The sequence below is a fragment of the Pelobates fuscus genome, chromosome 13 (genome assembly GCF_036172605.1).
Source record: "Pelobates fuscus isolate aPelFus1 chromosome 13, aPelFus1.pri, whole genome shotgun sequence".
NCBI lineage: Eukaryota > Metazoa > Chordata > Amphibia > Anura > Pelobatidae > Pelobates > Pelobates fuscus.
Genome location: NC_086329.1, coordinates 100,146,606 through 100,160,251, shown reverse-complemented (window position 1 = coordinate 100,160,251; position 13,646 = coordinate 100,146,606). Strand labels below are relative to the sequence as shown.

At 40.6% G+C, this 13,646-nt stretch overlaps 1 protein-coding gene across 1 annotated transcript in view; it reads right to left on the bottom strand.

Annotated features, from left to right (window-relative positions):
• Positions 1-13,239, bottom strand: part of NES (nestin) — a 31,579-nt gene extending 18,340 nt beyond the window's left edge. Inside the window, exon 1 of the mRNA XM_063439543.1 lies at positions 12,327-13,239. Within this exon, the coding sequence (XP_063295613.1) occupies positions 12,327-13,133 (807 nt within the window). The 5' untranslated portion in view covers positions 13,134-13,239. The remainder of the gene's footprint in view (positions 1-12,326) is intronic.
• Between the last annotated feature and the right edge of the window lie 407 nt (positions 13,240-13,646).

The following is a 13,646-nucleotide window of genomic DNA, read 5'->3' as shown; positions in this document are numbered from 1 at the left end:
CATTGAATACTCTGAGGTTTACCCACGAAACCAGAAATTGCACAAAGCTGCCAAGGGTTTTGGCAAACTAGACAAATTGAAAAAATATATAAAAATCAGCTTTTTCTCCAGCTCTTTAAATTTGGCCAATAAAATGCAGTTCTCTAAAGTTTCAAGTTTAGTAAATCATACCTAGGAGGGACAGTCTGGATACAAATTCCTCTGTCCCTCTTTTCTAACCTAATGTCCCTCTTTTCTAGGAGCTCCATATTGTTGATGTGTCTGACTGTGAATAACAGAGCTCCACAGCGACAATACTCCCAGTAATGCTTAGTTGCAGCGCTGCTGTCAGGGCATGACAACCGTGACAATTGTCACAGGCCCAGCAGCCCTAGTGGCCCGGCCCATGCCGGGACTCGGGAGACAAAGTCAGGCAGAATTATTTTTTGGGTCCTCTGGCCCTTGCTCCCCAGCAATAATACTCCTTAAACTGCAATAAGTGTGTTTAGAAATCAGTCTGTGTAAATAAGATACATTGTTCTTGTTAAAAATTTAATTTTAGCCGCATAAATAGTTATTAGTAAGTCACCTAAAAATTATCAGAACTCTTCGGAGGTACAGTGATTAAACTCCATAAAGGGTTTTGGAAAATCCTTTTCTATATATGTTAACAGTCCTGCACCTATGTGTACAGGTCATTTATATTCAATGTTCTACCATATATTTCCTTGTATCTTAAGCCATCTAATAAGTTTAAGTGGTTTAAATCAAGTTAAGAGCAGCAAAATATTAGCCATCTGCCAGACAGATCTATAATTCTGTACAAAAGAACATCTGTTTCCTTTTGTAGGATAATGCAATTAGCACATAACATTGAACAGGGCAAATTACAGAATATACCCAATCCTGGCCTCTCTGCTGATTAGAGAACATGACAGGACTGGTCATACAGTATATTGACCATTAAGTACATTAGATAATAAAGACACAAAGGTATTGCTTTGCTCCTGCTGTGACTAAATAGAGGTTTCTTGCACATGTTTGACACTACTACCAGACTGCAGATCCTCTGTTGGATGGATTGTACATCATACCACTAGTGTAATATCACGTCTGCCTGATTTTAAATTATTATTTCTAAGCTTTTTGATGCATGGTCTGTCAATATGCGGCCAGACTGTAGGCCTCATGGTGTAGGATCTCCCATTATAACACTTGAGTGTAAGCTTTGTGGGGTAGGATTGCTCATTATACAATTAGATTGTGAATGTTTGGGGTAGGATCTCCGATTATGCCACTAGATTATAAGCTTTTTGGGGCAATGTCACTCACTATGCCATTACATTGTAAGTTTCTTAGCATAGCTCCTTCCAATATATGGAAGCTTCTTGAGGTATGGTCTCCCTCAGGTAGGGTCTACCAATAGATTGTAAGCTTCTTGGGATAAGGACTCCCATTATGCAGGTAGTTATTGAGCTTCTAGGATTAGTGTCACCCATTTTATCACTCGATTGTTAGCTTTTTGTGGTAGAGTTTCCTGTTATATCTCTAGATTGTTAGTTTATGTATGCAATAAAAATTAATAAAATGAAAGATTTATTTACCTTTTTCCAGTGCAAAGGCATCTTTGGCCCTGCTCATCTCTCCACTTCCCAATACACCATTTTCTCCATCAATGGTCCAATCCAATGCTCCTCATAGAGGAACAATAGAGACGTAAAGTAAATGCGTGGTGCATACAGTGTGCGCATCCAAACACTCTCACAGGGAAGCACTGTATTCAGTGCTTTTCTACAAGCTTATACATCACGTGACCAAGTTTTACTCGGTCAGTGCAGTGGAAGTATCTTTAGTGGCTGTCCGGAAGACAACCACTAAAGGTAGACTTAACCCTGCAATATAAACAGGGATACTGGTTCATTGAAATAAAATGGTCTGGGTGACTTTAGTGTCATTTTAAGTTCAATCCATAAACTTTGCCCAAACGAACCATATACAGGGAAATACAGCTTATAATGTCTGAATGATCAAACGTTTCTTAAATCTGGGATGAATTTGCAACCAATTGGGCACCAGTTTTATGTTTCGAAATCTGTTCTATGTATCCCCATGTCCCCTCCGTTATATCTTCAGTAGGAGAGTTTGGAAGCTTGTTGCATTAATTGTGGCTACTTCCTTATGATGTTATGCTGACAGCGACCTTAGGGGATCTTGAACATTTTTCCTATAATCGAACATTGCCTTAAGGCCATTGCCCTTAACCTCTAGAGGTTAGCCCAGACTTTCCCATCAGGCTAATGGACTTGTTAAAATGAAGTACAGAAGTGGAACTGGCCCTACGCTGTGAAAAGTGGGAGTAAATGTTTCACTATTGTAATGGAGTTTATCCCCTTGACAGTACTTTGTAAGAGCAGAGTTCCCCATGCTTCCTTTCTCATGCACAGCTGGAGCGACTATCACATATGGGACTCATACAGATCACAATGTGTCGGAAAAAAAAACATATCTCTGCCCATATGATCTTACTTTAAAGTACAGAATTCCAAAACGCCTCCCCACGGGTATATAGGATTCACAAAATAAACTGTAACCAAGTCATTTACTAAGAATTTGAAGCAAATTTGAAGTGAATTTCACAATTAAGGCCAGAGTAGCTGAACTGACAGCACAGCTGACTTAGAGAATTGCTCCAGTTTGGCTATTTTGTCCTTAAATTTGACATTTACTTTGAATTTACACGTTAGTAAATAACCCTGTGAATTAGGATTTTTGTGAACATTAGAGGCGACATTTTAACTAGATAACATCCTTATTTCCAAGGGCATGCCTAAAAATGAATTCCTGTTTATCCCAGTAATTATATACTACCAGAAATAATGAACGTGGGAAGGAAATGTGCGAAATATTTAGTATTGCTGTAAATGACATTTGGGGAAATGTGACATTTTGTCCAGTTAGATGGTAAATGCCTGATTGCCAAATCCAAATGCAATGGATGCTATAAAGGTTTTTCTACTAATTAAAGGGATTCTATAGTGATAGGAATACAAATCGGTATTCCTAACACTAAAGTGCCTTCTGGCCCTCGCTCCCTTGTGGCCCCACTACGGCACATGAAAGGGAAACTATAGTGCCAGGAAAACAAACTCGTTTAAATCCCCTTCTGTCACTTACCTGGGTCTAGTGCTGATGTCCCTCAGCTCCGCCCACACTTCTCCCCTGCCAACGTCAGCTGGCGGGGAGGGTGGCCTAATGCTCACGCGCGAGAATGGCCGCGCTGGCATTAGGATTTCCCCCCCAAAAAAGCATGCATAGCATGAGGATGTCCAGTGTAGTTTAATTGTCCAAAAGTCATCTAAGTACCCAGAAGTCCCTCACTAAACAAGGAGTTAACCCTAGCAGGAAATTATTGCAGTTTAAGGGTGATAGGAGTTTGTACCCAGACAACTTCAATGAGCTTATTTGGTCTAGGTGCCTACAGTGTCCCTTTCAGGGTTAAAAAACCTTTATTAACTTACTCGATTCCACTGCCAATGTAGTCGCTCCACCCCCTCCAATGTCATCAGACAGGGGGACCTAATGCTCATGCGTGGTGAGCATTGTGAGTGCATTAGGCCTTCTCCATAGAAAAGTAATGCATCAGTGTTTTTCTATGAGGTTTTCACTGATGCTGGATATCCTCATGCATCCACTGGTGATGTCCAGTGTTGTTTAAGGGACTCAGAGTCCCTTAGAATCCTGGAATCAAAAACTGCAGTGATTTACATTGCAAGACTAAGGGGTATAAGGACACTGCACCCAGACCACTTCAATTAGATTAAGTGGTCTGGGTGCCTAAAGTGTCCCTTGAATGCACTGAGGGTGAGCAAGGCTTTGTAATTCCAAGTTTTTGAAAATAAACTATGTTCACATTGCTTCTCTGTCTCAGTCACTGAAGGCACCATGAAATTATGTCATATCTTCCAAGTGTCCCTTCTTAGAAGGGGCAGTCTCTATTTTGGGCCCAGATTCCTCTGTCCCTCTTTTCTATCCTAATGCCCAACTTTTCTAGGAGCGCCATATTTTGGGTGTATCTGAGTGTATAACAGAGCTCCACAGCAATAATACTCCCAGTAATGTGTCTTTAAACTCAATAAATGTGTTTAGCAATCAGTCAGTGTGAATAAGATACATTGTTATTGTTCTAAATTACATTTTTAGTTGCATACCTTGTTATCAGTAAGTCACCTAAAATTTCTCTGAGCATCCCCGCAACTGGCCACACCCCTAAAATTAAAGTGTCCCTCTTTGCTTATTTGAAATGTTGGGAGATATGTGACATAATAAAGAACATGCATGAAAACTGTCAAATTCACTTGTTTGTGCCTGTTTCGTTTGCATGTACCATTTTCTTGTGTATAAACTGTTACTCAAGGAAGGGCACACTTTTGCACCTCCATTTTTAACATTGGGAGTGACAAATGTGTGAATCAAAAAACAAACATCCATCGAAATGGAATGGGAAAATAAAATGACAGATGCAGTAAGAAATATGTTGGTGCACATATGGGAATAAATAGGAAGAGCTCCAGAAACAAATCTCTAAAAAGCGTGTTACTTTTTCTACATTCCATCCAATACCTTACATGTGGTAAAGCAGTGCATGAAAAGTGCTCCCCTGGAGTAATTATTTATTTCCTGCAGTATATTACTCTGGCATACAAGAAAAAGAGGAAGACAACAATATCAGGGAACACCTAATATGTACGTGGTCATAAATATGGTCAGAGAGGTAATATGGGCATGACCCAAGTTAATTAGAAAAAAGATACTAATACTAAGGTAAAGGAACTAAGGTAAAGGAACCTGCCTAACAAAGGTAGAAACCCTCCTTACTGGAATTACCACCTAAGTAGAATCATTCAAAGGTAATGGAAAAACAACAAAAGATACTAATAAACTTTATTTAAACAAGATCCTAAAGTCAAAATACAATACAGTGCTCTTCAGGTACTGCTGTACATCATAAAGAAGAGACATGCTACATGTGTATGTTCAGATATACACGCAGCTGGAATGCTGGTACTGTATGTTCAGATATACACACTGCTGGAATGCCGGTACTGTATGTTCAGATATACACACAGCTGGAATGCTGGTACTGTATGTTCGGATATACACACAGCTGGAATGCTGGTACTGTATGTTCAGATATACACACAGCTGGAATGCCGGTACTGTATGTTCAGATATACACACAGCTGGAATGCCGGTACTGTATGTTCAGATATACACACAGCTGGAATGCCGGTACTGTATGTTCAGATATACACACAGCTGGAATGCTGGTACTGTATGTTCAGATATACACACAGCTGGAATGCCGGTACTGTATGTTCAGATATACACACAGCTGGAACGCCGGTACTGTATGTTTAGATATACACACAGCTGGAAAGCCGGTACTGTATGTTCAGATATACACACGGCTGGAATGCTGGTACTGTATGTTCGGATATACACACAGCTGGAATGCTGGTACTGTATGTTCAGATATACACACAGCTGGAATGCTGGTACTGTATGTTCAGATATACACACAGCTGGAAAGCCGGTACTGTATGTTCAGATATACACACAGCTGGAACGCTGGTACTGTATGTTCAGATATACACACAGCTGGAATGCTGGTACTGTATGTTCAGATATACACACAGCTGGAATGCCGGTACTGTATGTCCAGATATACACACTGCTGGAATGCTGGTACTGTATGTTCAGATATACACACAGCTGGAATGCTGGTACTGTATGTTCAGATATACACACAGCTGGAAAGCCGGTACTGTATGTTCAGATATACACACAGCTGGAATGCCGGTACTGTATGTTCAGATATACACACAGCTGGAACGCCGGTACTGTATGTTCAGATATACACACAGCTGGAACGCCGGTACTGTATGTTTAGATATACACACAGCTGGAAAGCCGGTACTGTATGTTCAGATATACACACAGCTGGAATGCTGGTACTGTATGTTCAGATATACACACAGCTGGAATGCTGGTACTGTATGTTCAGATATACACACAGCTGGAATGCCGGTACTGTATGTTCAGATATACACACAGCTGGAACGCCGGTACTGTATGTTCAGATATACACACAGCTGGAATGCTGGTACTGTATGTTCAGATATACACACAGCTGGAATGCTGGTACTGTATGTTCAGATATACACACAGCTGGAAAGCTGGTACTCTATGTTCAGATATACACACAGCTGGAATGCTGGTACTGTATGTTCAGATATACACACAGCTGGAATGCTGGTACTGTATGTTCAGATATACACACAGCTGGAAAGCCGGTACTGTATGTTCAGATATACACACAGCTGGAATGCTGGTACTGTATGTTCAGATATACACACAGCTGGAATGCTGGTACTGTATGTTCAGATATACACACAGCTGGAAAGCCGGTACTGTATGTTCAGATATACACACAGCTGGAAAGCCGGTACTGTATGTTCAGATATACACACAGCTGGAACGCTGGTACTGTATGTTCAGATATACACACAGCTGGAATGCTGGTACTGTATGTTCAGATATACACACAGCTGGAAAGCTGGTACTGTATGTTCAGATATACACACAGCTGGAATGCTGGTACTGTATGTTCAGATATACACACAGCTGGAATGCTGGTACTGTATGTTCAGATATACACACAGCTGGAATGCTGGTACTGTATGTTCAGATATACACACAGCTGGAAAGCCGGTACTGTATGTTCAGATATACACACAGCTGGAATGCTGGTACTGTATGTTCGGATATACACACAGCTGGAATGCTGGTACTGTATGTTCAGATATACACACAGCTGGAATGCTGGTACTGTATGTTCAGATATACACACAGCTGGAATGCTGGTACTGTATGTTCGGATATATACACAGCTGGAATGCTGGTACTGTATGTTCAGATATACACACAGCTGGAATGCTGGTACTGTATGTTCAGATATACACACAGCTGGAAAGCCGGTACTGTATGTTCAGATATACACACAGCTGGAAAGTCGGTACTGTATGTTCAGATATACACACAGCTGGAATGCCGGTACTGTATGTTCAGATATACACACAGCTGGAATGCTGGTACTGTATGTTCAGATATACACACAGCTGGAATGCCGGTACTGTATGTTCAGATATACACACAGCTGGAATGCTGGTACTGTATGTTCGGATATACACACAGCTGGAATGCCGGTACTGTATGTTCAGATATACACACAGCTGGAATGCCGATACTGTATGTTCAGATATACACACAGCTGGAATGCTGGTACTGTATGTTCAGATATACACACAGCTGGAAAGCCGGTACTGTATGTTCAGATATACACACAGCTGGAATGCTGGTACTGTATGTTCAGATATACACACAGCTGGAAAGCTGGTACTGTATGTTCAGATATACACACAGCTGGAATGCCGGTACTGTATGTTCGGATATAAACACAGCTGGAATGCCGGTACTGTATGTTCAGATATACACACAGCTGGAATGCTGGTACTGTATGTTCAGATATACACACAGCTGGAATGCCGGTACTGTATGTTCAGATATACACACAGCTGGAATGCTGGTACTGTATGTTCGGATATACACACAGCTGGAATGCCGGTACTGTATGTTCAGATATACACACAGCTGGAATGCCGATACTGTATGTTCAGATATACACACAGCTGGAATGCTGGTACTGTATGTTCAGATATACACACAGCTGGAAAGCCGGTACTGTATGTTCAGATATACACACAGCTGGAATGCTGGTACTGTATGTTCAGATATACACACAGCTGGAAAGCTGGTACTGTATGTTCAGATATACACACAGCTGGAATGCCGGTACTGTATGTTCAGATATACACACAGCTGGAATGCTGGTACTGTATGTTCAGATATACACACAGCTGGAATGCTGGTACTGTATGTTCGGATATACACACAGCTGGAAAGCCGGTACTGTATGTTCAGATATACACACAGCTGGAATGCTGGTACTGTATGTTCAGATATACACACAGCTGGAATGCCGGTACTGTATGTTCAGATATACACACAGCTGGAATGCCGGTACTGTATGTTCAGATATACACACAGCTGGAATGCCGATACTGTATGTTCAGATATACACACAGCTGGAATGCTGGTACTGTATGTTCAGATATACACACAGCTGGAAAGCCGGTACTGTATGTTCAGATATACACACAGCTGGAATGCTGGTACTGTATGTTCAGATATACACACAGCTGGAAAGCTGGTACTGTATGTTCAGATATACACACAGCTGGAATGCCGGTACTGTATGTTCAGATATACACACAGCTGGAATGCTGGTACTGTATGTTCAGATATACACACAGCTGGAATGCTGGTACTGTATGTTCGGATATACACACAGCTGGAAAGCCGGTACTGTATGTTCAGATATACACACAGCTGGAATGCTGGTACTGTATGTTCGGATATACACACAGCTGGAATGCCGGTACTGTATGTTCAGATATACACACAGCTGGAACGCTGGTACTGTATGTTCAGATATACACACTGCTGGAATGCCGGTACTGTATGTTCAGATATACACACAGCTGGAATGCTGGTACTGTATGTTCAGATATACACACAGCTGGAATGCCGGTACTGTATGTTCGGATATACACACAGCTGGAATGCTGGTACTGTATGTTCGGATATACACACAGCTGGAATGCCGGTACTGTATGTTCAGATATACACACAGCTGGAATGCTGGTACTGTATGTTCAGATATACACACAGCTGGAATGCTGGTACTGTATGTTCAGATATACACACAGCTGGAATGCCGGTACTGTATGTTCAGATATACACACAGCTGGAATGCCGGTACTGTATGTTCAGATATACACACAGCTGGAATGCTGGTACTGTATGTTCAGATATACACACAACTGGAGAACTGGTACTGTATGTTCAGATATACACACAGCTGGAATGCTGGTACTGTATGTTCAGATATACACACAGCTGGAATGCTGGTACTGTATGTTCAGATATACACACAGCTGGAATGCCGGTACTGTATGTTCAGATATACACACAGCTGGAATGCTGGTACTGTATGTTCAGATATACACACAGCTGGAATGCTGGTACTGTATGTTCAGATATACACACAGCTGGAATGCCGGTACTGTATGTTCAGATATACACACAGCTGGAATGCCGGTACTGTATGTTCAGATATACACACAGCTGGAATGCCGGTACTGTATGTTCGGATATACACACAGCTGGAATTCTAATATATATGAATATATATACATAAATCAAATTTAGAAGCATGACTACTATATATATATATAGATTTACACAGAGCTGGGTACTTATTACTGTATGTAAAGATATACGTTGAGTTGGAATATTGCCTACTGTATGTACGCTGAAATGCAGGCTACTGTATGAACAGATAAACTCACAGCTGATACAGTGTGTCATGTGTGCAGATAAACACACAGCGCTGGAATATTGTGATATATTTACATCTAGAATGCTGGCTACTGTAAATATACTGACAGCTGGATTATTGTCCTAAATGGGATTTTCTAGGTTCCAAAAACATCTGGGGCTTGATCCCAAAAACAAATCTTATAACGTAACAGCTCCCCTCTCTCCCTCCTTCCCCTCCCCTCCCCTCTCCACCCCCCTCTCCTCCCAAGAAGCCTGGTGGAGCTTCATACTACTGACCTTTATTTTTATAATAAGTGGCCGGAGAAGCAACTGTCTGATGTAAAAATAAAATAAAAAAAATACAAAATATCCTTCTGTCCAAAGCCCCCTCCTAACTGCTCCTTTGGTATGTACAGATATATACAGAGAATGGAAATTGCTACTGTACGTACAGATATGCTACAAAGCGGTACAATAATGAATACTGTATGTACAGATATACTACAAAGCGGTAGAATAATGCATACTGTATGTACAGATATACTACAAAGCGGTAGAATAATGCATACTGTATGTAAAGATATACTACAAAGCGGTAGAATAATTCATACTGTACGTACAGATATACTACAAAGCGGTAGAATAGTGCACACTGTATGTACAGATATACTACATAGCGGTACAATAATGCATACTGTATGTACGGATATACTACAAAGCTGTAGAATAATGCATACTGTATGTACAGATATACTACAAAGCGGTAGAATAATGCATACTGTATGTACAGATATACTACACAGCAGTAGAATAATGCATACTGTACGTACAGATATACTACACAGCGGTACAATCATGCATACTGTATGTACAGATATACTACACAGTGGTACAATAATGCATACTGTATATACAGATATACTACAAAGCGATAGAATAATGCACACTGTATGTACAGATATACTACACAGCGGTACAATAATGCATACTGTATGTACAGATATACTACACAGCGGTACAATAATGCATACTGTAAGTACAGATATACTACAAAGCGATAGAATAATGCATACTGTATGTACAGATATACTACACAGCGGTAGAATAATGCATACTGTAAGTACAGATATACCACAAAGCGGTAGAATAATGCACACTGTATGTACCGATATACTACACAGCGGTAGAATAATGCATACTGTAAGTTCACATATACTACAAAGCGGTAGAATAATGCATACTGTACGTACAGATATACTACAAAGCGGTAGAATAATGCATACTGTTAGTACACATATACTACAAAGCTGTAGAATAATGCATACTGTATGTACAGATATACTACACAGCGGTAGAATAATGCATACTGTTAGTACACATATACTACAAAGCAGTAGAATAATGCATATTGTACGTACAGATATACTACAAAGCTATAGAATAATGCATACTGTATGTATAGATATACTGTAAAGCGGTATAATAATGCATACTGTATGTGCATATCCAGTAACAGCTGGAATATTGCCTAATGTATGATATACTAATAGCTGGAATATTGCCTTACTGTATGTCAGGCCTACTCTTGAGGCATTCATTGGGCCTTGGGGTGCGAGCATTGTGGTTTTTTTTTTACACTGACATCTATGGGTAGGGGACAAAGCATGAATTACTGTCTGCCTGGAATGTGGACTTGTGGTTAGTGACGTTACTGTCATTACCTCTGCCTATTATATAGTAACACTGCGACAGGCAGCAGGAACTGGGATATGATGGCATATCGTTACACTCGCTGTCTGTACACTGTGCGTACTGATAGTAAGCAGGATGGAAGTCTGTACTGCCCGGTGCATAGCTCTCACGCTTCCAACCCTTGAAAACAGGGACTCAGGACAATGGAGCCTGTCTCCTTTTCCCCCTCCCTGAGGACTAGAGGGAGAGAGACAAATTGATATAGTGTGAGTGAGTGTCTGTATGTCAGTGAATGTGCATATCTGTTAGTGTATGTATGTAAATGGGTGTGTGCTTGTGGATGACTGTTTATGTATGTGTGCAAGTGTTTAAGCATGGCTGGTAGTATGTATGTTTGGAAGTGTGTTTAGGTATATGTGCTCATGTGTATATGTATGTCTGAGTCTGTGTTGATGAATGTGTGTTAGGGCATGTCTATGTATGTATGAGTTTGTGTCTGTGCAAGTGAGTATTTTTGTGAGTGTTTGTCTATGGATGTGTGCTAATTTCTATACTACTGTGCAAAAGAATGTATGTGTACTAGTGTCTGTGTGCTCGCTTGAGTGGGTACTATGAATGTGTGTTTATGGATGTGTGTGTATTATGTACTAGTGCTATGTACTAGTGTGTGTAGATGTGTGAGTGTTATCTGATAATGTGATGTCTGCTAGTATGTGTCTATGGATGTCTACTAATGTGCATAAATGTGTTTATGTGCACTATGCATATGTGAATGTATTAACATATACTATTTATATGTGGGAGTGACTAATAGGGTGGGGGTGTGTACAAATCCTCTACCCAGGAGATATCTGTATGTACACATATACTCAGAGCTGCAGTATTGGCTAGATAGGCAGATATAGTTTGATAGGTATTTACAAATTGACAGGTAGGTAAATAGAGATTAGTTTAGACATTTATAAAATATATAAGAGATGGATGGATAAATGGATAGATGGATATTTTCCAGTGTTTAGACAAATATATGTACTTCATGTATGTAGTTTAATCCACTTTGTGCTGTAAGACTGTAAAAAATGATTACAATTAATGAGTGGTTGAACATTCTGACATGCACAGGATCACATTCAGTGTTTATCTGAATTACCTACCTGTAGGTTGCCTTCCTCTTCCTTCTGCTCCTGCAACTGCGTGGAGAGAATCTCCTCCAGCAGGTCTTTCCTCGTCTTGAGGCTCTGCATCTCTTTCTCCAGGTTTTGCAGGTGTATCTTGCTCTGCTTATTTTCCTCCAGCACTTTTCTCAGGTTTTCCCTGGACTCTGACAAGCTAGTTTCCAGCACTGACACTTCACTCTTGTACCCTTCCACCGCCTCTCGCCAGATCTCCGAGAGCTTGTTCGCATAGTCATCCACATTGACCGGCTGGATAACCACTGGTGCCACTTTGAAGTTCTGCAGTCTTTGGGAGATGCTTGAAATTTCTTCCTCCATCAGTTCTTTATCCTCTTCGTGAGCTTTGATTATCTCTTCCAACTCTCCTTCCAACTGGAGAAGTCTTTCTTTCAACCAGATCTGAGCTCGGTTTTCCTCTTCCAGCAGTTTCTTGCTTTCGGATAACTCTTTCTTTGCGTCCTCTTGTGCATGGCGTTCTTGCAGACACCTTTCTTTGATAAACTCGATCTCTTCATAAATGTTGTCTCTGTCCGCTTCCACCCGGACCACCTCGGCATGACTCTCATCCAAGACCTCTCTCAACTTGCGCATCTCATTGAAAAACTTCTTTTTCCAGCAACTTTCAGATTTGCTGCTCTGCAACTGGTGTATCTCTGCCCGGAGCAATTCATTCTCTTCTTCTAAAGCTTTAACCCTGGACAGATATGCTTCTAACCTCTTGTTAAGACTCCACATTTGGCTGGACTCTTCGCCCAGTGATAACGATGCTAGGTAGCTAGATTCCATCCTCTTTCTATCAGTGTCAACTATTCCACAGTGAAAGTCTTCTCGTTGAGTGTGACAGAGTATCAGCCAAGGGCTGTTAGTGCTGGATAGCTGGCAGTGAGTTTGAAAGCACTGATGAAGTGACTTAAGGAGGGGTCCAGCACAGCTATTCATACTGCCTGGTCAGGCAGGGTGTGGGAGGGTCCCACCAAATCAACATAATTATTAACCCATTACACTGTTTTCTGCAGCCAATGTCTTAGCTAGAGGTCATATAGCTCAGATTTATACAAGCTCTGAGACAGTATTTATATATAAATATGTATCTCAGATGCTTCTTTCACCCCATAAGCATATTAAAAATAAAATAGTGATGAAATAGAGGAATCAATGATATGCCAGAGATCGACACGGGCTTCAAATAAAATATGAGATGATACCTATCTGATACTTATCAAAAATAATAATAATAATAATAATTATTATTATTATTAGAGTTTGTAGCCAACTTGATTATTTCATTTCTAAAATGTT